A 25,027-nucleotide genomic window follows, 5' to 3' on the forward strand; every position below is an offset into this window, starting at 1 on the left:
GTATTCAACAGTGATGCCAAATTTCTGATGCCAAAATGATTGATAATGAAAGTGGGATATACGTTTTCATGTATATAGCGGCAGCGACAAAACGGTAAAACACTGAACTAAATGTATATAATATTTTCACTGTGCCATCATTTTGAACTCAAACATTTTATGGAATAAACTTATATAAGTCAGTAAGGAATAAACAAAGAAAGCTGATATATTAAAGTAACATCAAGGAATCAAATCTCTAACTACAGAGTTGATTAGACTTCTGCTAACAAGTACAGGAAAAAAGTTATTAAGGTAGTGTAAAGTGGCATCGATATACAGATGCCACTTTGCAAGACGATGCCAAATTGATGATAAATGCATAATGTATCGATGCCAAATTGATAGTAGGATTTATATATATATATATATATATATATATATATATATATATATATATATATATACGCGAGCAACGCACCATGCGAGTCCCGATATATCCAGCAGACCACCCGAGACCCACCATAACCAAAGTGTATAATTAGATTTTTATTATAGAAAAATAAAGAATATAATATGAACTTTTATGGGCCCCAGAGAGGGGTAAGAAAAATCTTTTAGTTTAAAAAATCTATACGGAGCATACCGTGCGAGTCCCACTTACAAGTCAAGAGGACATGCGAGTCCCGCCAGTTATACATGGCACACTCAGCAAACAATATGAGACCCAGCGATGTTGCCACAACGCTGGGTCTCGTATTGTTTGCCGAATATTTTAGGTACTTCCCCGGTTTGTATATTTCACCTCGAATTTAACAGTTTTGTTTCAGCGGTTATTTTAATTCTTGTGAATAGTAAGGGCGGACGTAAAATAGTGATTTTAGGCGCAAGGATAAATATTAGGTACCTATGGAAAATAGATCAAAAAAAATTTTGGAACTCGCGTTGGACGAAAATAATAAAAGTAAGTACCTCAAGTGTTTTTTAATTTATGCAAAGTAGTTAATATTACTTACACACGTCTAATTATTTAAAGTTTTTACAAAATATTTATTATAAATGAATTAATAAATTAAAAAATGCCATTTTATTATAAACTTCGGAGCGCTTTTATAAATTATGTTTTTTTATTGGCAATTGTTGGTGAAATAAATAATTTTTTATTCTATTCTTATTTATTTCTTAAATTTTTAGAAAAAGATTATTCAAATGCAAATAAGATGGGGAAATCTTATTTTGGGCCGCCTAGCAAAACGAAACAAAATGCGAAGAAAAAAACTGAGCTTTTAGAGCCCAATGTAAAGATCTTATCGAACGTTAACCTTAAAGAAAAAATTGATAACTACTTGCAAACTATAACAACTCCCTTTTTTTTTGAATGTCAAGAAAATAAAATAGATGAATCAACATTATCTGAAAGTAAAAATAACGTAGAGGTAAGTCTTGATTTCATTTAGTGTAAATTAAAGTATACACCAAGAAAACTATTTTAATTTTTAGACTCCATTTAATAAGTATGATAAAGAAAAAAAACAGGACCATTTAAAACCCAAAGCAAATATTTTACTGGAACCAGATGTTAAACTTAATGATAACACTGATAACGACTCACAACCTTTAAACAAAACCTTGGATTTATATGAATTTCAAGAAAATGATTTAGAGGAAAAAGCATCAAAATCGCCTGAGTACGACAAGGTAAAAATTGTTTTAAACAAAATATTTAACAAAAACTTGTTTATTTTCATACTACTTGTGTGTGTGTGTGTGTGTGTGTGTGTGTGTGTGTGTGTGTGTGTGTGTGTGTGTGTGTGTGTGTGTGTGTGTGTGTGTGTGTGTGTGTGTGTGTGTGTGTGTGTGTGTGTGTGTGTGTGTGTGTGTGTGTGTGTGTGTGTGTGTGTGTGTGTGTGTGTGTGTGTGTGTGTGTGTGTGTGTGTGTGTGTGTGTGTGTGTGTGTGTGTGTGTGTGTGTGTGTGTGTGTGTGTGTGTGTGTGTGTGTGTGTGTGTGTGTGTGTGTGTGTGTGTGTGTGTGTGTGTGTGTGTGTGTGTGTGTGTGTGTGTGTGTGTGTGTGTGTGTGTGTGTGTGTGTGTGTGTGTGTGTGTGTGTGTGTGTGTGTGTGTGTGTGTGTGTGTGTGTGTGTGTGTGTGTGTGTGTGTGTGTGTGTGTGTGTGTGTGTGTGTGTGTGTGTGTGTGTGTGTGTGTGTGTGTGTGTGTGTGTGTGTGTGTGTGTGTGTGTGTGTGTGTGTGTGTGTGTGTGTGTGTGTGTGTGTGTGTGTGTGTGTGTGTGTGTGTGTGTGTGTGTGTGTGTGTGTGTGTGTGTGTGTGTGTGTGTGTGTGTGTGTGTGTGTGTGTGTGTGTGTGTGTGTGTGTGTGTGTGTGTGTGTGTGTGTGTGTGTGTGTGTGTGTGTGTGTGTGTGTGTGTGTGTGTGTGTGTGTGTGTGTGTGTGTGTGTGTGTGTGTGTGTGTGTGTGTGTGTGTGTGTGTGTGTGTGTGTGTGTGTGTGTGTGTGTGTGTGTGTGTGTGTGTGTGTGTGTGTGTGTGTGTGTGTGTGTGTGTGTGTGTGTGTGTGTGTGTGTGTGTGTGTGTGTGTGTGTGTGTGTGTGTGTGTGTGTGTGTGTGTGTGTGTGTGTGTGTGTGTGTGTGTGTGTGTGTGTGTGTGTGTGTGTGTGTGTGTGTGTGTGTGTGTGTGTGTGTGTGTGTGTGTGTGTGTGTGTGTGTGTGTGTGTGTGTGTGTGTGTGTGTGTGTGTGTGTGTGTGTGTGTGTGTGTGTGTGTGTGTGTGTGTGTGTGTGTGTGTGTGTGTGTGTGTGTGTGTGTGTGTGTGTGTGTGTGTGTGTGTGTGTGTGTGTGTGTGTGTGTGTGTGTGTGTGTGTGTGTGTGTGTGTGTGTGTGTGTGTGTGTGTGTGTGTGTGTGTGTGTGTGTGTGTGTGTGTGTGTGTGTGTGTGTGTGTGTGTGTGTGTGTGTGTGTGTGTGTGTGTGTGTGTGTGTGTGTGTGTGTGTGTGTGTGTGTGTGTGTGTGTGTGTGTGTGTGTGTGTGTGTGTGTGTGTGTGTGTGTGTGTGTGTGTGTGTGTGTGTGTGTGTGTGTGTGTGTGTGTGTGTGTGTGTGTGTGTGTGTGTGTGTGTGTGTGTGTGTGTGTGTGTGTGTGTGTGTGTGTGTGTGTGTGTGTGTGTGTGTGTGTGTGTGTGTGTGTGTGTGTGTGTGTGTGTGTGTGTGTGTGTGTGTGTGTGTGTGTGTGTGTGTGTGTGTGTGTGTGTGTGTGTGTGTGTGTGTGTGTGTGTGTGTGTGTGTTTTTGGCATCAGACAAAGTCTATTTGCCACAAACTATGACGTAAGAAAGATCAAATGTCTACTTTCGTCCTAATCACAAAATGAACTAATATGTCATAGACTCTTTTATCAAATGAAGCAAGGAGTGCTGAAATATTTACTGGAAGAGGAAATTTTATATTATTTAATTCCGTCATTAGTTCCAATGTTTCAAGTGTATATTTAGTGCAGTCGAAAAATATAATATGGTTTAAGTCGCCTATCGACATATTATTGCACCTTCATACTACTTATTTGCTCTATTTTATAAAACGTAATATCTTAAAAAAGTCTTATTTTGGTGTTAATTATTAAATATTGCTTTAGCTGGAAGAAAAAACTTACACTCCATTAAAAGCTGTAAATTTTGATTGCTATCCAATTTTGACCAAAATTGACACGAATCTAAATACTGACCATAGAGACTATGAAGACAATGAAGACTTTAGCGAGTCACGTGACACATCCTCATATGTACCCGAAACGGAAATAGAGTCTGAGGGAGGGGAAGAGGAAACTATTATTCCAATTTTTAAGGTAATTTTTTAATACGACATATTTAATCAGTTCAAAAAAGTATTGGATAAATCCTTATTTTAAGTAAAATACAAAATGACAAGTAGATACTTATTTTAAAAGATATTGCTCAATGTAATTCTTTATTTATTTATAGACATTACTGATTGTGTGTTATTAATTTTAGACCATAAACGTAACTTGCCCTGAATCAACTTTAACAAAGGACGAACCCTCGGAAAAGCCCCATATTTCTAACGTAAGTTAAAGAATTATTAGGTTAATAATTATTAGCAGTCGGGAATCCCTTGTCAGGGCCGCTCTGTCCATACGTGATATAATATATAAGTGATATATATTTATGAAAAGGCGCTCCGGGTTTTTGGCTAAATAACAAAAAGCGCAAGAACTATCTTAACCTTTAACTACACGCGCATCAAGTTATAACATAACTACACGCGTGGCGTACTTTATACGCCACAAGAAAATACACTTAAAAACAGCGGATTTGTTTATTTTTTTTTTTGAAGAAATACATTTAGTTGTTTGTTATAAACATTATTCGGCATCAGTGAATACTTGGAGTTCCTTCTCAGTAAGCCAATTGGGATTTATAACTGGAATCATGGAATAACTGGATTCCATGATAAATAAAATTACTAATAATTTTTTTTTAAATGTGCTTTTTTTACAGGAGAAAAAGTATTGTTTATAAAGAAAAATATATTTTGTGCCATAATGACTAAAAAACAATTAAAATATGTACTTATATTACTACTTAGATTATTATAATCGTGGTGTATATTGACCACCACCGGAAACAACAAATTACTGTCCACCTATTATTGTCCACCAACAAACTGTAAATTATGATCTTCTCAGAACGCCGATTATAACGAAACTAAAACCAAATTGTAAATCACATTCCAGTGACAGGTTAGATAGATAAACAAGGTCAAAAATTAAATTTTTTAATATATGTGCAGTAGAATTCTTATATCTGGCGTACAAAATACGCCAGCGCGTGTAGTTAAAGGTTAAATACATAATTTACGTTTATGCACGAAAACATCTTTGTCCTCCTTCAATAGTCAAGGACAGCATGCTTAACCATTGTTCCCACTAGCCAGAAGGGCGGATTATGGATTATGAACCCAGAGCCCAGCAATAGGCCAGCGTCATTTACCTGTTATTTATGATTGTCGTTCTTAAACGTGCATAGTTAAAATTTTGTGAAAAGCGGTATATAGGCCAAGGTAGATCCTCTCAAAATAGTCAAAATTCTAAAAAAATTTTAACAGCATTATGCGTACTTTATTTTGTAATTATTCGTTTAAGTACTTGAGGGGAAGTGGATCGGTAAGAAACAAATTTTGAATGGGGGTCGGTGGGGGTGGTTTATAGGGGTGGAAAATTTGCCTTGCGATTTCCGGCTTAGGTTCGCATTTTTTCTAATAATATTGAACGTAAAAGTTGTAGGTATTAAAAAATCAAACAACTTTTGTTCTATGTATTTTTCAACATAACCTCAAAATTTACTAGAAAAACGCCAAAAACCACTTTTTTATGTTTTTCGGTGTAACTTTAACAAAAATTATTTAAATTTAAGCAAATTTGGTGGAAATATACCTTTTTGCATCTAATATTTTTTAAAAATTTTTTAATGGCGAATATCGAACGGTTTCCGAGAAATTTCACTTTTTCATAAAATGACACTATACATTCAATCGAAAAATTTGGTAGCTCAAATTGAGCTTTTTGACTTTTGTAGGTAGGCATTATCTTCGATGAAACGTGTACTTTCAAATGAAAAAAAGGGCACCTTAAGAGAGAATTTTTTTGGAAATCGCAAAAATCCGAAAAAAACGGTTTTTAGGTTATAGAATTTCAGTGATCGTTATAATTTTGAAGTTATTTATTTAAATTTCGGTTCAAACTTTGTAAAACATATTTGTTAACATTATTTATAATAATTTTAAGTTATTATTTATAAACAGTTTTCAATTATTTAAACACGTTCAGTTAATAAAACTATTGTTTAAACAATATTTTTGCATAACATTTTTTTTGCAAAATTGACATTTTTGCTTGGAATTTTTTTTTTGTATTAAAAAAAAACAAATCGAAAGTACTCTATGCAATTTTATGAAAAAGGCGATAGATTTTGAGTAAAAATTCGTTGAAAATTTTAATGAACCAGTTCCAAAAAGAAGTAGGCACAAATAAATTGATCAAATTTTTTTTGTAAAGTGCACGTGTAACAAGTTTTCATTTTTAATTTTGTAATTAAAACATCTGTACAAAATTTTGAATAAAAAAAATTAAAATTACGTTCTTTTTTATTTCTACGGTCCTGAACACATAAAAACCTAGAGTTATACTAGTCTACCACTTTTTAAAATTTTCAAAGAATTTTTACTCAAAAGCTATCGCCTTTTTCATAAAATTGCATATATGTAATACTTTCGATTTGTTTTTTTAAATACAAAAAAAATTTTTTGAAGTAAATATGTCAATTTTGCAAAAAAATTGTATGCAAAAATATTGTTAAAATAATAGTTTTATTAACTGATCGTGTTTAAATAATTGAAAACTGTTTATAAATAACTATGTTAACATGTTTTACAAAGTTTGAACCGAAATTTAAGTAAATAACTTCAAAATTATAACGATCACTTAAATTCTATAACCTAAAAACCGGTTTTTTTCGGTTTTTTTTGCGATTTTCAAAAAAATTCTTTCTTAAGGTGACCTTTTTTTTCATTCGAAAGTACACATTTCAACGAAGATAATGCCCACCTACAAAAGTTAAAAAGCTCAATTTGAGCTACCAAATTTTTCGATTGAAATTTCTCGGAAACCGTTCAATATCCGCCATTAAAAAAAATTAAAAAAAATATTAGATGCAAAAAGGTATATTTCCCGGAATTTGGTTAAATTTAAATAATTTTTGTTAAAGTTACACCGAAGAACATGAAAAAGTGGTGTTTGGCATTTTTCTCGTAAATTTTGAGGTTATGTTGAAAAATACATAGAACAAAAGTTGCTTGTTTTTTTAATATCTACAACTTTTACGTTCAATGTTATTAGAAAAATTGCGAACCTAAGCCGGAAATCGCAAGGCAAATTTTTCACCCCTATAAACCACCCCCACCAACCCCCATTCAATTTTTTTTTCCTCCCGATCCACTTCCCTTCAAGTACTTAAACGAATAATTACAAAATAAAGTATGCATAATGCTGTTAAATTTTTTTTATCTCGAAACAGGATCTACCCTGGCCTAATAGGTGAAGGCGCACAGTAATTTAATGCACAAGGGCGCCAAGTGTGTTTGGCGCGGGCCTGTCCCTTGTAATTTTTTAATTAATTTAAATTGTTTAAATTTAGTTTTAAAATGTACTTTTTTACAGTCTTACTTTTAATTTTTTTAGATCGAAACTAATAATTCCATTGTTGCCCTTTCACATAGAAAAAACAGAGTTTGGGATAGAAAGAATTTCTGTCCAATTTGTTTCGTAGAAGTGAGTCATTTTGCAAGACATTTGGAAAGAAATCATGCTGACGAAAGTCGAGTAAAAAAGATTTTATCTTTTCCAAAAGGATCTAATGAAAGGAAAACCTTATGGGATTATTTACGCAAGGAAGGAAATTTTCATTTGTTTAGAGAAGAAAAAAAAGTGGTGGCTGTTCGAAGGCCCACGGAAGCCCAAGCATTAGACTTTGACGATTTTGTTGTTTGCGAAAACTGTTCTGGGGTGTACAAAAAAAATTTTTTCTATAAGCATGCTAAAAAATGCCAAGAAAAACACACTGGTACAAAGTGTGGGCGACTAAATGCCTTAACTCAATCCCAAACATTTTTAGCGGCTTCTCGCTGCCAAAACAGTTTTTTATCACAGTCAAGATTAAAGAAAGAGGTATTTTGCATTATGAAAGCAGATAAAATAAGCGCCACCGCAAAAAATGATATTTTAATATGTTTATTCGGGGAAACCCATCTTAAAAAACATAAAAGAAAGCAAATTGTAACAGTAACGTCCAACAAAATGAGAGAATTAGCAAGACTTTTGATTGCTCTTAGAGAGTTCACACCTGTTCAGAACCTAATTGATGCTATGAAACCAGAATTATTTGACGATTTAGTTACGGCCACAAAAGTAATTTCGGGATTTAGTAATGCCGATAAAAGCTTTAAATCTTCATCATTAGCACTTCATATGGGTACCACTTTAAAACAAGTGTGCGATATAATTAATCGAATGATTTTAAAAAAAATCCCCATTATTTACCTTTAAAAACCCTAATGAGGAAAAAAAAGCATTCGAGATTTAAAAACATTATTAGAGACCAGTTGGGCCAATGAAATTTCTTCATTAGCCCTTAAAACAATGAAAGAACAGCAATGGGAAAAACCCCAAATACTTCCGGTGACAAGTGACGTAATTAAGTTTAATAATTTTGTCAAAAATCAGGTTGAAGACAGTGCCAAAAAATTAAACAAACTTTTAGAAAAGGAGGGGAAACAAAATGACAAAAATGATTTACTTCCTTTATATAAAACCTTAGCAAAAGGAATAATGGCCCTTCTTTTAATACTAAATAGAAAACGCATCGGTGAGATTCAATACCTTGAAATTTCTACTTACAAAAGATCATTTGCGGAGCCCAGTGTTCAAAAAGAAATTGCTGAAAGTTTAACTGTTTCAGAAAAACTATTGTGTAGAAACTTTAGAAGAATTATTACAGGTGGAAAAGGTAGCAAACCTGTAGCTATTTTAATTTCTCCTTTTTTAAACGAGAAAATTGAGCTGATGATTAAAATAAGGGAAAAAATAAAATTAATTCCAGAAGATAATAAATACATATTTGCAAATCCAAATTCGTCGAAAGGTTGGTTTCATGGAACAAGTGTAATTAAACAATTTGCAAAAAACTGTGGGGCAAAGGATCCCAACTCTCTAACTTCTACCAAATTTCGAAAACAGACTGCAACAATTTTACAGATTATGGACATTAATAATACTGACATGGAACAATTGGCCATTTTTATGGGCCATACAAAAAAAACCCATGAAGAATGGTATAGGTAAGCCAATCTTGTTAAAGTGGTTTATTATTATATTAGCATAATTAATAGTTGTAATATTTTTTAGACTTCCTCAAGATCTATACCAGACTGCAAAAATAGCCAAACTAATGATCGCTTTGAATAAAGGTGATGTTAATATTTACAAAGGAAAGAGCTTAGACGATATCAATATAGAAGAAAATGACTACTTGGAAATTGAAAACATAGAAACAGAAGTAAATGAAATAAATGAAAAAGGTAGAATTAGTGTACTCGCATTGGTAATTGCCTAAAAGTTTAATAATCCATTTTTTAGAATTAACAGAGCCTACTCATTCTTGGAGTCCTAAAAGTAATTTTAGCGATGTAACCGACGAAAAGATTGAACAAGCTAATAAAAATGGTAGGTAAAAGATTATTATAAACGAAGTCTTAAAAAATCATTACAATAAATGTTATAAATGAAAAAAAAAAAAGATGAGTAGCTCCTAACTTTTAAAAGCAGTTTTCTACTTAAAAGTAACAAATAACTAATTATTATTAATTTGCAGAAAAAGTTTCGTCGAAGGGTAAAAGAAAGTTATTTACCGATGAAATGACGCATCCAATGCAAAATAATAAAGGTAAAGCAGTTTTAATAAGAGTATATCGAAAAAATGCATGTATTATTTGATTTTTTTAGTTACAAAAAGAAAGGAGGTGCCAACTACTGAAAAAACCGAAAGCACTTCAAATGGTAATTTCTTTAGATAACTATTACTCTGCTACTCGTAATACAATTGTTTTAATTTAATAATACATTTATTACCTAATAGGATTTAAAAAATATTTATTCGTAAAAAACTCTAATATAATAATTTTATTTGTAAAAGGACAATTACCTGTTTTTGTTAAAATTAAAAATGCTTTCCAAATTTTATAACTAATTTACGGCATATTTTTTGTTACAATTTTTAAGTATTATTTTTTTTCTACAACCGTGTTAAAAATGCAATTTTTAGCACTCCATGCGTGCGTTAAAAATGCTACTTTAAGGCACTAGTGCTTTAAAATATTTTTAAGGCACTGCAGTTCGTATTGACCGTATACGCCCTGAGCTTCGCTGGTGGCGCTCCTGGCGGATTACTAATTCAACTTTCACCGGTAATTTTTAAATTTATTATTTAATTGTTATCGCTTAATATTTACAACGCAAAAAATTAATTAAATTGTAATCGATTTTTTTAAGATTTTGCTAATCATTTTGACGTTCTATTGATAAAATATGAATTTCTTACTTTGGATACTTTCACAATTATCGTGTAGATGGCGCTAAGATTAATTTATAGTTACATATTACGGAACATTAAAAAATTTAAATTCAGTATTTAAAACGTAAATATATTTAAGGTAAAAATATATACCACAGCTTTGACCAACTAATATTTTTTTTATAATTAATGTTTTTACTTTTAATTTTAAATTAATCACTTTGACATTTATGTCAAATTTCCGGTAAAGGTTTACAGACTTGCCACTATTGGCGCTCGCGAATTTGTAAATATCCCCTCTACGTACGAGCTCACAGCGTATAGACAATTTTGATGTAATGTCAAAAAATATAAAAATGGAATGTCAGTCAAGTTCAAGTAAAAGTTTTTGTAGATATTGTTCTGTAATTACGTTTGTAGAAAAAATATTGTATGATATGCGTGTTAAAAAGTACATTTTTAAGGCACTCATGTGAATTGCAGAACTTGCTATAGCTCATTCTGCAAACTTTCACATGCGTGCCTTAAACGTGTACTTTTAACACTTATATCATAAATAACTATTTATGTATTAACTTTTTTTAGCGATTGCAAGGCACCGATGGACCGAAAAGGACAAACAAACTATGCTTAAATACTTTACAAGATTCATAAAAGAAAAAAGGGTTCCGAAAAAAGCAGACGTACAGAAATTTAAAAAAAATAAAGCTGGAGAAAACTTTCAATCAATTGATTGGGTAAAAATTAAAACGTTTGTTTACAATTCTTACAGAGTGTAGTTTTTGTGAAGTTTTTTATTAAATAACGTGTTTCTAAACATTTGTGTTTTAATTCGATTTCGTTTGATATATATTTTTCGGTAAAAATTCATTTAATCTAGCAAATCAGATTCTTAACAAAAATATGATTAATAAAATAGTATCTTATATTATATAAAATTCTTGTGTCATAAAGTACGTTCCCAAACTCCTCTGAAACGGTTCGACCGATTTTTATCCCCCTAGATGATAAGGGTTGTCCACCCCTAAAACATTTTTTGGACTTGTATTTTATTATCTTTTTATAATGTGGATTAAAAAATACATACAACTTTAAATTTTTTCATCGCACAAACGTTTTTTTTTCCAACTTAGCGGTATTAAAGAATGGCGGGAGCCCTTCTTTAATCCAATACAAAATCCCACCGAATACAACCAATACGTAATCAATAATCTGGTGAAAAGTAGCCTGCTGACAAAATATAATCAGTCCCGCGATTCTGCTTCTCGGCTACACGATTTACGCCGTCTTTAAATATGGCGGACAGTCGTTCTTTTTGAATCGCGGCCCTGGCTAAAATAAAGTTCAAATGAAATTCCTTTAGTAAATTATAACAAAGCAATGTTGCCGGGTTTTGGGTCTCGCATATAATGTTTGATCAATCTGGGTCTCGGATGGACATACAGCTTACATACAGTCTACCTGTGCGCCGCCTATGGTGCGTTTCTATGAACTAAATTCCATATATTTTGCGATAGCAAACAGACTTCCGAGTCCAAAAAAAATTTTTTGTTGATCAGTTTTTTTGGATAAGTTGGACCTTCTGCAACCGATATACACGATAAAACCATGCGAGTCCCGCTGAAGGGTCTCGCATGGTCAAAACGGGTCTCGGACGGTGCGCAACATATGGCAAAATGGGACTCACATGGCCGGTGTGTACGTCTATATATATATATATATATATTTTTTTTTTTTTTGATATACCACACGCTCTTCTTAGATAATCCATTTCTACTACTTCCTTCCTTTTTCTATCTTTTTTCGTGATTTTCCACACTTCTGTCCCATAAATCATAATAGGCTCTACCATACAGGAGATCTTAGAATATTTACCACTTTTTTTTTTTGCCCTGCTGCGTTCTGTTTTCGATATCTCTTGTGACAGTGCCTTCTTTAGATATTAGAGATCCGAGATATTTATATTCTTTACATGTTTTTGTGGTTCTAATTTCTTTAGATAATCCATTTCTACAACTTCCTTCCTTTTTTCTATCTTTTTTCGTGATTTGCCACACTTCTGCCCCATAAATCATAATATCTCTACCACGGTACGCTAGATTGTCAATTTCATTTTCTTATATCTTTAGACCATACAGGAGAGCTTAGAATATTTACCGCTTTTTTTTGTCCTGCTGCGTTCTGTTTTCGATGTCTCTTTTGGTAGTGCCTTCTTTACATATTAGAGATCCGAGATAGTTATATTCTTTACATGTTTTTGTTGTTCTAATTTCTACATCTGGAACTTCTTCATCATCCTCTTAATCCCCTATCATAAAGATATTGATGCCGCTTATTTATGTCAAACATTTTTTTTGTCTTATAATACCTTTAGACCATAGTAGAGAGCTTAGAATATTTACCGCTTTTTTTTTGCCCTGCTGCGTTCTGTTTTCGATGTCTCTTTTGGTAGTGCCTTCTTTACATATTAGAGATCCGAGATATTTATATTCTTTACATGTTTTTGTGGTTCTAATTTCTACATCTGGATCTTCTTAATTATCTCCTATCATAAAGATACTCTGTCTTTGACATATTCATATTGAGGTCTCATTTTTCATATTCTTTATGTATTCTTCTAAACATATAGTCTGTCTTCTTCATCATTCGCTACGACTACCTGATCATCTGCGAAAAACAAGGTTGCTAGATATTTACCACCGCCTCTGTCTATTCCCATTCCGGATAATTGTTTCCTCCACTGCTCTAGCTATGATTGAATATATTTTGAATAAAGTCGGAGGCAGACAACATCCTTGTTTAAACTACTTTGTTATTGGAAATGATTCACATATACAGTTTCCTTCTTTAACGACATTTCTTGTGCATTTATTTACCTATTTTAATTGTAATGTATGAAAAATATTAGTATTTGTATATACGGGGTGGCTCACGAATTTACTCGTGAAATAGAAGTTATAAAATAAGGAAATTTTAAAAGTCCAGATTAGAAATTTTCGTTGGAATTACTCTAGTGTGTGAAAATATTAGTACTTGTATATACCGTGTTGATCAAAAAAATTACTTATAGACGAAAGAATGGAAGACTTCTGTATAATAGTGGACATTTGACTAGTTTATTTGAAAGAACAATAATAAGTAGGCTGGTGACGAGCAGTTGATGTTGGGCTTGCGTATTTGACACCTCATACGTCACAATCGAACCGATAATAGGTCACGTTTAATGTTTCACGTCAAATGTCACGTCCTTCGTCAACCGACACGTCCTACGTCAAATGTCACGTCATTCACGTCACGTCATTCACGTTCTGCGTCGAATTTCACGAAGGCACAGACGATCACAGAGCGGTATAAGGGGTCAGCAGAGTGTAGCAGAGCGAAGCAGAAGGTAATAGAGATTAGCAGACGGTAGCAGAAGATAGCAAGTCGAATGTCACGTCATTCACGTTCAAATGTCCCGTCCTACGTCAAATGTCACGTCATTCACGTCACGTCATTCACGTTCTGCGTCGAATTTCACGTCATTCAGGTCACGTCATTCACGACACGTCATTCACGTCACTCATTCACGTTCAAATGTCACGTTCTGCGTCGAATTTCACGTCATTCACGTCACGTCATTTACGTCCTACGTCACATGTCACGTCATTCACGTTCAAATGTCACGTTCTGCTTCGAATTTCACGTCATTCACGTCACGTCATTTACGTCCTACGTCACATGTCACATCATTCACGTCACGTCATTCACGTTCTGCGTCGAATTTCACGTCATTCACGTCCTACGTCGAATGTCACATCTCTACGTCAAATGTCACGTTCTGCGTCGAATTTCACGTCATTCACGTCATATTTCACGCCAAATGCCACGTTCTGCGTCAAATTTCGGACGGAAAACTGAACAATGTCATATAAATGTCACGTCATACGTCAAATGTCACGTTCTGTTAGGCACTATACGGAAAAGAAGAAGAATTAACAAACGAAAAGAAGAAGAATTGACAGTTGGCTTCTGTGTCGTTACCGCTTTCATTTGACACCCCATACGTCAAAATCGGACCAATGACAACAAAGATGTCGAATGTCACGTTCTGTTAGGCACTATACGGAAAAAAAGAAGAATTGACAGACGAAAAGAAGAAGAAGAATTGACAGTTAGCTTCTGTGTTGCCACCGCTTTCATTTGACACCCCATACGTCAAAATCGGACCAATGACAACAAAGATGTCGAATGTCACGTTCTGTTAGGCACTACACGGAAAAGAAGAAGAATTGACAAACGAAAAGAAGAAGAAGAATTGACAGTTGGCTTCTGTGTCACCGCCGCTTTCATTTGACACTCCATACGTCACAATCGGACCAATAGCAACAAAGATATGCTGTAATGCCGTTTTGCCACTGCCGCCATCTTTGTTTTTTGTCTCAACTTATTCGTTACCCCCTCCACGTTCCGACGAGCCCTCTTACGTCAAAATCGGACCAATAGAAACGAAGATATGACGTAATGCCCTTTTGGCACTGGCGCCATCTTTGTTTTTGTCTCAACTTATTCGTTACCCCCTCCCCGTTCCGACGAGCCCTCTTACGTCAAAATCGGACCAATAGAAAAGAAGATATGACGTAATGCCCTTTTGGCATATTCCGATGCGCACGCCACATACTACGTTCAACCCCCTTTTTCATCCCCTTTCCAACGATACGTCACACGTCATCCTACGTTAAGCCGTTTGGCATTTATTAATATTTAAGGGTTGCGATTTAGGGGATGTGCCAGAACGCAGGTTGTCTATCTACTATCTTATAAGGTTATTTAAAATTAACTTAAAACATATTATTCTATATAGATTGTCCTAATGATATTACACTGAGACAACAGGAGATTTGCGAATCGAGGACGAAAACTACTGGTGGCTTTTGGTCATACAGTCTCTCATTCTACAAGAGACGTGAGAGAAGTGTTTTCACAACTCGATGAAGAAACAGGTAGTTTGCGCCTTCGAATAAATGAAGAAAAGACGAAATGCATGTAAGTAACCAAAAATCCAAGACCAAAAGTTAGATACAACATGCTAGTAACGAAAAATCCAAGTCCAAGAGTTAGGCAGAACATAACTATTAATGCCCACAACTTAGAAATAGTAAAAGAGTTTAAATATCTAGGAGCGGTAATCACAGATTACCGCTCTTTCTACTTTTACGGTAATCTGTAATCACAGGTTATTTTCAGACCCTACTTGGAACAAAAGTAGACGTGGAAGATGAAATGGGTATGAACTACCTAGAAGAGAATGAAGTAGATAATGGAGTAAAAGCTCCAACTATAGGGGAAGTTCTCGAAGCTATTAAGGCCCAGAAAAACAATAAAGCTGCGGGAGTTGATGAAATACCAGCAGAACTGTATAATGTAGGTGGCAACCACCTAGCAAGTCACATCCACGCGCTCATCAAAGACATATGGCAAGAAGAGAAAATACCCGAGAACTGAAAGAAAAGTATAGTATGCCTAGTGTGACCAACTAGCCCGAAAAATCCGGGACATGGCCCGAATTACGAAGTCGTGTCCCGGCGTCCCGGACAAGGCTTTCGGGCCATCCGAATTTTCAACTATTTGGTAAAATTCTATTTTGCAATTTTTAATATGTTATTCTTCTAAGAATTCACATCAAATGAGTGTAATAGAGTGTAATACTAATACCAGTATTAGTGGACTTTTTTTCGTTTCTGTATTTTAATTATCGTCTTCTGAAAAGACAATAATTATATATTTGATGGGATTAAGCCACAATTGGTTGCAATCATTTGTTAAATAATCAATAACACGATATTAAAATTCTACATTTAAAAAAATGGCCCGATTTTCATTGAAAAGTCCCGGATTTTAGATATATTTTTTTTAGCCTTGTCCCGAATTCGACTGAATTGGAGTTGGTCACACTAAGTATGCCCGATCTATAAAAAAGGAGACAAACTCCAATGCTAAAAAACAACCGTGGAATCCCTCTACTATGTACAGCATATAAAGTCCTCACGTATATTATAAACCAGCGGCTCCAACCACTAGCAGAAAATATTAGTGGAGAGTATCAGACGGGCTTCCGACGGGGAAGATCGACACTGGATCAAATATTTACAGTCAAACAGATCTTAAGCAATACATGGGAACACGATATTGATGTTCACAACGTGTTTGTAGACTTCAAACAGGCATACAGCTCAGTCAAAAGGAACAAACTATACTATATATTGGCTGAATTGGCAATACCACACAAGCTAATAAGACTCATTAAAGCCACAATGGATGAAACTCAGGCATGTGTACGAATACAAAACCACCGGACAGACTTTTTCAAAATTTCGCAGCGACTAAAGCAGGGAGATTGGGACTAAAGCCCCAACATTGTTTAACCTGGCACTGAAGTATGCGGTTAGGCAAATGCAAACTGGACGAGGAAACCTACTGACCAACCGAACGGTTCAATTGGCCGCTTATGCCGATGATATTAATATTATGAGTATAACATCAACAGGAGCACAGGAAACATACGCAGAGCTGAAAACAAAAACAAAAATGCTAGGTCTGGAAATTAACACAGAAAAAACAAAAATTATGACTCAGACGAGAAGAAATGTAGTCCCACAAAACATTATACATGAAGATGACATTGAAATGGTTGGAAAGTTTACATACCTGAGAGTAGAAATATATGCCGACGGATCAGAAGATGGAGAAATACGGAAGAGAATAACGCAGGCAAACAGAGCTGATTTTGCCCTCTCCCATATATTTCGGTCTAAAAGTGTCCACCGAAATACAAAGAGGAGAATCTATAAAACTTTAATTCGACCAATAACATGCTATGACAGTGAAGCCTGGGTCCTGAAAGAAACATCCAAAAACAAACCCGACACATTCGAAAGGAAAGTGCTGAGGAGAATACTAGGACCTGTGAGGGAAAACGGAATTTTCAGAAGTCGATACAACCACGAACTTTATCAACTTTATAAGGAAGCACCCCTGTCAGACTTCATCGGAATACAAAGATTGCAATGGGCCGGACCTGTGATAAGAATGGGAAAGGATAGGCTACCAAAAAGAGCACTGAATGCTAGAATGCAGGGAAAGACACCGGTTGGAGAGCCAAGAAAGCGCTGGGAAGACACAGTAAACAGCGACGCACAAGCCTTTTTAGGAGTCCGTGTATGGAGAAGAGCAGCCACAGACAAGCAAGGGTGGAGGCAAAAAAATAAAGGAGGCCAAGGCTCAATTTTGGCTGTAGTGCCGTAGAAGAAGAAAAAAAATGTACTCACAGATGACAACCACATATAAAAAAGGTCTCAGCAAGGATAGCTGCTGCAATAGAGCATTATACTCCCTATCATGATTATTAAAATCTAAGCTGCTAAAAAGACAATCTAAATTAAAACTGTACATGCCAATTATTCGCCCAATTGTTCGGTGGACTCTACATCAGCGGGAAATAAATAAGCTGCTGGTATTTGAAAGGAAAATTCTCAGAATGATATGTGGCCGTCACAGGGATGAATTGACAGGGGAGTGGATATGGCGTCGCAAAGCTGAATTGGTGAGTGTGTATGGCACTGAAAACATCGTCAGACATATAAAAGCTAACTGGATAAGATGAGCAGGTCATTCGGTCAGATCAGAGGAAGACAGAGTGTTAAAAGCAGTGTTTTTTTGAGAGACGGTATAAGATCAGTAAGCCTTCCCGGAGAAAGATAGAAGGATGATGAAGAATCGAAGTATCCTGAATTAGTAAAGGCTGCTTGTAGAATTATTTGCATATTTGAAAAAACGATGTGAACCATTTTATTTCACTTTAAAATTCATGACATCCAAACGGTGAGAGAAAAATTTAATACCTTTTTTACACTTTTTAAATAATTGTTTAATTGCGGCTCGTGGAAAATTTCAAATTTTGAAGAATGACTCCGACTATCAAGGAGCTTGGCCACCCCTGTATCTATTTACTTATCCGCGGTACTGAAATTGCTTGCTTGGGCCCCAAGTCATTGTACCAAGCCCCACTGAGCTCGGTCCAATGACTTGGTGCTCAAGAATTTTATGATTTTTTTGTGATTTTTTTGGTGGCTTACGCCTTTTTTGTTTTTTTTTTGTGTTTTTTTTTTTGTTATGCTTGCGCCTTTTCCTCTATTTTTTTACCTGGGATGTTGGACCTACGCTTGGGTTGCGTGTTTCTTCGGCACTTGGTGTTTTGAGCTACGAACTGACTACTACTTTCACTTTTACTTTTTCTTTTACTTTGTCACTCTTTGTTTGCTTTATTGGATTCACTTTATTCCATTATTTGCTGTTTAGGACGTTTGTGCTTCCATCGGTGGAACGCGTCATACCCTAGAATCTCTCGCAGTATGTGACTTGGTTGGTGCTCCAGCTCCGCGAATTTGACCCTTGCCTTATCTGTCATCATTTCGGTGACTATCACCTGTTGAAGTTCTCTAAATAGGAATCTTTCTGCGACGTATCTTGGGACTCTGGCTGCTTCTTTTAAGCTGCTGTTGTGGACCGCTTGTATCTTCTTTTTGTGGGTGTTGCATACTTGTCCCCATGCGAGAGATGCGTATGTTAATACCGGTAATATTATGCTATTTATTAGTCCTAACCTCGTTTTTGGTCTTAGTTTACTTTTTCTTCCTGTGAGTCCTCTTAAAGTTACTCTCGCCATGTTGGCCTTCTGGACTGTGGCTTCTAGTGTTTTTGGAAGGTTAATCCTTTTTTCATGATGACTCCCAGGTATTTAGCTTCATGTTTACACTCGATGGGGTTGTTTAGCACCGTCAGCTGTCCTTCTGGCTGTTGTCTTCCTTTCTAATATAGTACCGCTTGCGTCTTTTCGGATTTGATGGATATCTTCCATTTTATACACCATTCCTCGATGTCTTCTAACGCTGTTTGCAGGTTGGTCACTGCGATGTCTACGTTTCTGTGTTTGGCCGCTATCGCTGTATCGTCGGCGTAGAGGCTCATTAGGGTACCTGGTGTTCTAGGTACGTCAGCGGTGTATATAACCTACCATATCTCGTTTTGTGTTGTAACTAGAAAATTGAAAAAGGAACAAATCTCTTTGATTTCTTATGAGCTACAAAAATGTTTTATATAATTTTTTAGATGCATTGTTTTTTAAGGTATTCGCAAAAAAGCGTTTCAAAAGGTCTTATATTTTAATGAAAATGGCCAATTTTCAACCACGAATAACTCAAAAAGTATGGAGTTTTCGAAAAAAAAATTATAGAACAGTCTTTGCTTAGAATTAGGCTCTCTAGCAACTTCCGTAGTTGTTTAACCAAAATATTTTCCACCCCTGAGAAGGGGTGGGAACCGCCCCCAAGACAAAAGCACACATCGGCATAAGGTAGACTTTGAATAAGGAGATATTTTCATGCTATTCCTAAAATTTCATTAAAATCCATCCAGTAGGATATAAATCGGAGGTAATAACCTCTTCTTGCTCTCATTGACTGCCCTATTTTAAACTTGCAAATTTTGCAAGTAAAAAATTCTCAAATTTCATAATTTTTTGGTATTATTATGTACCTATCACAACATCCTTTTAGTATTAAAATTTAAATTGTTTGAGGCTCTGTTGAATGTACCATTGTATTTTAGTCTGAATTGTATCGCTGTTAAATCTAAATCACGGTATAGCAATACACCCTAATTGATTTAATGAAATGAAACCGATATACATAAAAAAACAAATAGGACATTTTTAAACTTTAACAAAAACCAAGTCGCCCATTTTATTTTCTAGTTATATTAATATCAACGCTTGTAATAAAAAGTTTTTACTACTTTCTGCATAATAATATTGGCCATGCCATTAACATGGTAGATGTTGCATCAGCAATAAAAACTGTAACAGAAGATCGTAAAATATACGGGTGGTCCTATTAAAAAATGCGCATATTTGTTATCCTTATAATTTAGAAACTGTACATTTGGCAACATCGAAAATATATATGTAATTTTAAGTCACTATTGCAGTGCCCAGTAATTAACAAGGATCAAAGTAATATCTTACGACAAAATGGAGAAACTGTTTACTTACAGATGACTCTAGCTTTCGTGTAAGCAATTCCGATGGTCTTTAAGTCAATTTTGGATTGGAGTGAATGAGGAGAGAGGTATAAATAATGAGCATCAAAAAGAACTCCCATGGAACGTTGGAACGACAGGACGAGTGAAATAGACAAATGTAACAGAGAAATATAAGAAATGAATACGGGAATCAATGAAATAAAAAAAAATAGCGAAATTACTCTCGAAATTTATTATTTATAACCCATAAGCTAATACCCAAAGGAGTAGAGAACGCTAATAGGGAGCTAAGAAAGTAGATAGGCTAATAGAGAAACCCAATGAATATCACTTGAACTTATACATTGGCTTCGTTGATTATGAAAAGGCATTCGACTCCATAAAACTTTGGGCAATAGAAAGAGTTATGAACAACTGCAAGATAGATTGTCGATACAAAATGGTCATACATAATATTTTTAAAAAAGCTACAATGAAAATACAAATAGATGAGAAAACCAAAGCTATACCAATCAACAGAGGAGTTTGCCAGGGAGACGTTATTTCACCAAAGCTGTTCACACTGGGACTTGAAGACGTGTTCAAAGACATTAACTGGGTAGATAAAGGAATAAATGTTAATGGAAGAAAACTGAGTCATTTGAGATATGCTGACGACATTGTAATATTCGCTAGAAGTTTCGAAGAATTACAGACCATGATGACGCAATTATTTCAAGCTTCGGAAAAAGTAGGTCTTAAGATGAACTTGAAAAAAACAAAAGTAATAACGAATACACCGAACATTACAAAAATAACGTTGAATGACTTAGATTTAGAAACAGTAAGCGAATACATCTACCTAGGACAGATAATGAAAGTTAACAAAGAAAATCAAACTGCCGAAATTACTAGAAGAATAAGATTAGCGTGGACAGGATTTGGAAAACTGAGTTGGATCTTGAGAAACACTAAAATAGAACAATATTTTAGAACCAGAGTTTACGATCAGTGTATCCTCCCTATACTTACGTATGGTTCACAGACGTGAACACTCACCAAGGCCAATATGGATAAAATAGTAAAGGCACAGAGATCGATGGAAGGATCAATGCTCGGGGTGAGCCTCATAGACAAAAAAACAAATACATGGATTAGAAGCAATACCAAAGTAAAAGACGCAGGAGGACATACTGCCAAATTAAAATGGAGCTTCGCAGGACACAAGCCCGACTGAAGGATAAAAGATAGAATCACGAAATACAACAATGGAGACCGTGGTTAGGAAGAAAAAGTAGAGGAAGGCCACAAATGAGATGGGCCGATGAGATAAAGAAGTTTGGAGGACACAACTGGAAACAGGTGGCACAAAATAGACAACACTGGATTGACTTGGGGGAGGCCTATGTCCAAAGTTGGATTACTGAAGGCTGAAGAAGCTAATACTCAACCCTAAGTTATTGCCTGTTTACCCTATTTTTATTGTCCTGAAAAGCGTGGATCTTTTTCGATGAACTGTCCGTAAAACGACACAGTTCAAAGTGAATTAACATACTTGTGCTAAAACGTTTCCTTTTCAGCTGAGTATATAATATTATTGATGTTTTAATATTTTTGTTGGATCTGTTAGATCACTTTTAACTTATTGTTATTGTTCTGAGAAATCCAGAAATTTCTTGCAAACTATTTTCAATAGACGTCTGGAATAGTTTTTTTATAATTTTTCTTTATCCAAGATTCTATATAAAGAAACTCTTTGATTTATATATGAATAAAATTTATATGGCTATTTTCGTTTGTTTAGCTTGAGCAGTAATATCGCTTGACGATTTTTTTATTCCATTTCAAAGTGAGATAGGTACGACATAAAGAAATATTTTCGGGAATTCAATATCCTTTCGCAGAAAGCCCGTACAAATCCCAGAGCAGTTGTTTTTATATTGTCTTTCGCTTTATTACTTTTCGGCCACAGTCCACTTAAATGGGGTCTGAAAAAGATCGGGAGAAATAATAACAATTTAGTAATAAATATTTTATTGCAGGTCTCGGTTTTATATATATTTTTATTGATTTTATAACATAAGACACCTTTCTGTGAAAAAAAATCTATAATATATTTTTAAATACAGTGCTCGTGTAAAGTATGCGAGCAGAGCTGAACGAACCGCTTGTGAGCTGTTCGTTAATCGCTTGTTTTAAACCCCAGCCTGTCGGTTTTTGGGACAAACACAAAGGATATTGTTTAGCCATTCAATTTAGACCGCGTACCCAGCGATATTGCCTGGTTGGTTTCGTCTAATCGAGATTATGGGAATGGCGTGTTCCTTCTTCTTTCGTCTTTTGAAAGTAGAAGAAGAAGAAGAAGAAGATCTTTTATCGAAGGTTGGAAATCATCAAGGAAAAAGATTGGAGCAGGAAAGAAGAGCAAACCAGATAAACTTCAGTCATTTATGTAACCTGGTGGTAAAGAAGGAACTGCAAAGATGTATTAATAATAATTTGAAAATACTTGATAAAAAAGAAACATTTCAGCCAACGAACAACACAGATAAAAAAATGGCAAAACGTAAAAATGGCGATAACAAGTCCTGCGAAGAAAATTCTGACTAAAGAAAAACAAAAATAAAGCAAAGCTGAATGACTGAAATCCTTCTTCTCATGGACAATCGGAGAATAATGAAAGAAAAAAAAACGAACAACGGTAAAAACAAATACAGAAAGAAATCAAAAAAGGAATCGGAATACTAAAGGGAGATTTTTATAAAAGAAAATGTGAAGAAATAGAGCAATTGCAGGCAAAACATGATATTTTTATTGTACATAAAATAGTGAAAGAACTAACAGGTACACAAAAACGTAAGCAGCCAAATATCCTGTATAATGTCAACGGAAACATAATAACAGAACTAGAAGAACAGTTGAAGACATGGAAAAACTATGTTGAAGAACTCTTTGCATATGATAGACCACAATCTGAACTAAGTAACATACAAGGAGACGAAGGTCCAGAAATAGTGGAAGAGGAATTAATGTACGCATTAAAAAGAATGAAAAACGGTAAAGCCCCAGGTCCAGATGAAATACCAACGGAAATCCTTAAACTGATAGAAGAAGACTCGATTAACATTTTAGTTGAACTTTTCAATAGCGTTTATACACCAGGAAAAATACCAGAAGAATGGCTTTTATCCACCTTTGTTATTATACCAAAAATATGAATGCCTAACAATGTAGTGATTACCGTACAATCAGTTTGATGAGCCATGTACTGAAAATATTCCTGAAAATTATACACACTAGAGTACACAGAAAACTGGAAATGGACAGCAATGATACCCAGTTTGGATTCCGAAATGGATTCGGAACAAGAGAGGCGTTGTTAGCACTGAACGTTATGTCTCAAAGATGTCTTGACATAAATCAAGATGTATTCATGTGTTTTATAGATTATAACAAGGCCTTTGATAAAGTGCGGCATGATCATCTAATCAGACTCCTGGCAGAAAAGAATTTAGATAAACGAGACATCCGACTAATAGCAAAAATTTATTACAATCAAAAAGCAGTAGTGAGAGTAGAGAATAATACCACTGAAGAAATTAAAACAAAGCGAGGTGTGAGACAAGGGTGTATACTGTCACCAACCCTGTTTAATCTCTATTCCGAAGACGTAATGAATAAAACACTCTCTGAGCAATCCATAGGTATTAAAATATATGGTGTTAGATTAAACAATCTGAGATTTGCCGTCGACACCTTTCTGATCGCAGAAACACTTGAAGAGCTACAGACATTGGTGAATAAGATAGCTGACTGCAGCGAAGGATATGGACTGTCTTTGAACATAAAGAAAACTAAATTTATGGTAATATCGAAATCAACACGAAATGTCCAAAATTTATATTTACACAATGAAATTATCGATCGATGTAGCAAATACAAATATTTAGGCACTATAATAAATGAAGACAACGATAGCTCAGCAGAAATCAAAATAAAAATAGAAAAGGCCAGTTACTTATTCACTAAAATGAAGAGAGTGTTCTATGGAAGAGATTTGAGCCTTGAAATGAAACTTCGCCTGATGAGATGTTACGTACTTTCTTTGCTGTTCTACGGCATGGAGTCATGGACGCTGAAAAAGATTGATACCAAGAAATTAGAGGCATTTGAACTGTGGATGTGTCGCAGAATCCTGAGAATATCAAGGACGGAGAGAGTCACAAACGTCGAGGTCTTGAGAAGAATGAATAAAGAAAAGGAAGTCATATTTACGATCAAAAAACGGAAACTGCAATACTTGGGACACATTACAAGAGGCAAAATATATGAGCTGCTTCGAATAATTATGCAGGGGAAGATAGCAGGAAAAAGGTCCATAGGAAGAAGACGAAACTCCTGGATAAAGAATCTACGGGAATGGTATGGCTGTAGCAACAACGAATTGTTCGGTCAGCAGTTTTGAAAATACGTATAGCCCTGATGATCTCGCCAACCTTCGGAACGAAGATTTCACATGAAGATGAAGAAGGAAATCATCATGGCAATGCGGACCCTGTTTGCTGCCGCCTTAAACAGCTCTGCACTACTGCATTTGAACCATTCCCTTAAGTTCTTAAGCCAGGATGTTTTTCGTCTTCCCACATTTAGCTTTCCTCGGATTTTGCCTTGCAGAATAAGTTGTAAAAATGGGTATTTTTTCTCTTTAATCACATGTCCCAAGTACTCAAGTTTTCGTCTTTTGATAGTTATTATTATTTCCGGTTTTTTCATATCCTTCTAGTTACTTCCACTTTTGACAATCTTTGAATCTATGATATTCGTAGGATTCTTCTGTAACACTAAAAT

The 25,027-nt window shown here is 35.1% G+C and overlaps 2 protein-coding genes across 2 annotated transcripts; both read left to right on the plus strand.

The window, feature by feature from the left end:
- The first annotated feature begins 424 nt into the window (after positions 1-424).
- LOC126889472 (uncharacterized) lies at positions 425-8,192 on the plus strand. The gene is made up of 6 exons (XM_050657793.1): positions 425-943; positions 1,174-1,415; positions 1,480-1,677; positions 3,616-3,825; positions 3,992-4,063; positions 7,237-8,192. Exons 1-6 carry the CDS (start codon positions 889-891, stop codon positions 8,098-8,100), a joined length of 1,641 nt encoding a protein of 546 aa, XP_050513750.1. The 5' UTR covers positions 425-888; the 3' UTR covers positions 8,101-8,192.
- Positions 8,103-10,940, plus strand: LOC126889490 (uncharacterized). Its single transcript, XM_050657824.1, has 6 exons — positions 8,103-8,891; positions 8,959-9,131; positions 9,190-9,276; positions 9,425-9,496; positions 9,556-9,609; positions 10,709-10,940. The coding sequence occupies exons 1-6, from the start codon at positions 8,194-8,196 to the stop codon at positions 10,900-10,902; spliced, it is 1,278 nt and encodes a 425-aa protein (XP_050513781.1). The 5' UTR covers positions 8,103-8,193; the 3' UTR covers positions 10,903-10,940.
- The last annotated feature ends 14,087 nt before the right edge of the window (positions 10,941-25,027 follow it).

The sequence above is a fragment of the Diabrotica virgifera genome, chromosome 8 (assembly GCF_917563875.1).
Source record: "Diabrotica virgifera virgifera chromosome 8, PGI_DIABVI_V3a".
NCBI lineage: Eukaryota > Metazoa > Arthropoda > Insecta > Coleoptera > Chrysomelidae > Diabrotica > Diabrotica virgifera.

Coding starts and splice junctions, on each gene's coding strand:
- LOC126889490 (XM_050657824.1), top strand. CDS start 8,194: ATGAAAGAACAGCAATGGGAAAAACCCCAAATACTTCCGGTGACAAGT. Junction 9,132..9,189: donor AAATGAAATAAATGAAAAAG/GTAGAATTAGTG, acceptor TCCATTTTTTAG/AATTAACAGAGCCTACTCAT. Junction 9,497..9,555: donor TCCAATGCAAAATAATAAAG/GTAAAGCAGTTT, acceptor TGATTTTTTTAG/TTACAAAAAGAAAGGAGGTG.
- LOC126889472 (XM_050657793.1), top strand. CDS start 889: ATGGAAAATAGATCAAAAAAAATTTTGGAACTCGCGTTGGACGAAAAT. Junction 944..1,173: donor GTTGGACGAAAATAATAAAA/GTAAGTACCTCA, acceptor TTAAATTTTTAG/AAAAAGATTATTCAAATGCA. Junction 1,678..3,615: donor AATCGCCTGAGTACGACAAG/GTAAAAATTGTT, acceptor ATATTGCTTTAG/CTGGAAGAAAAAACTTACAC.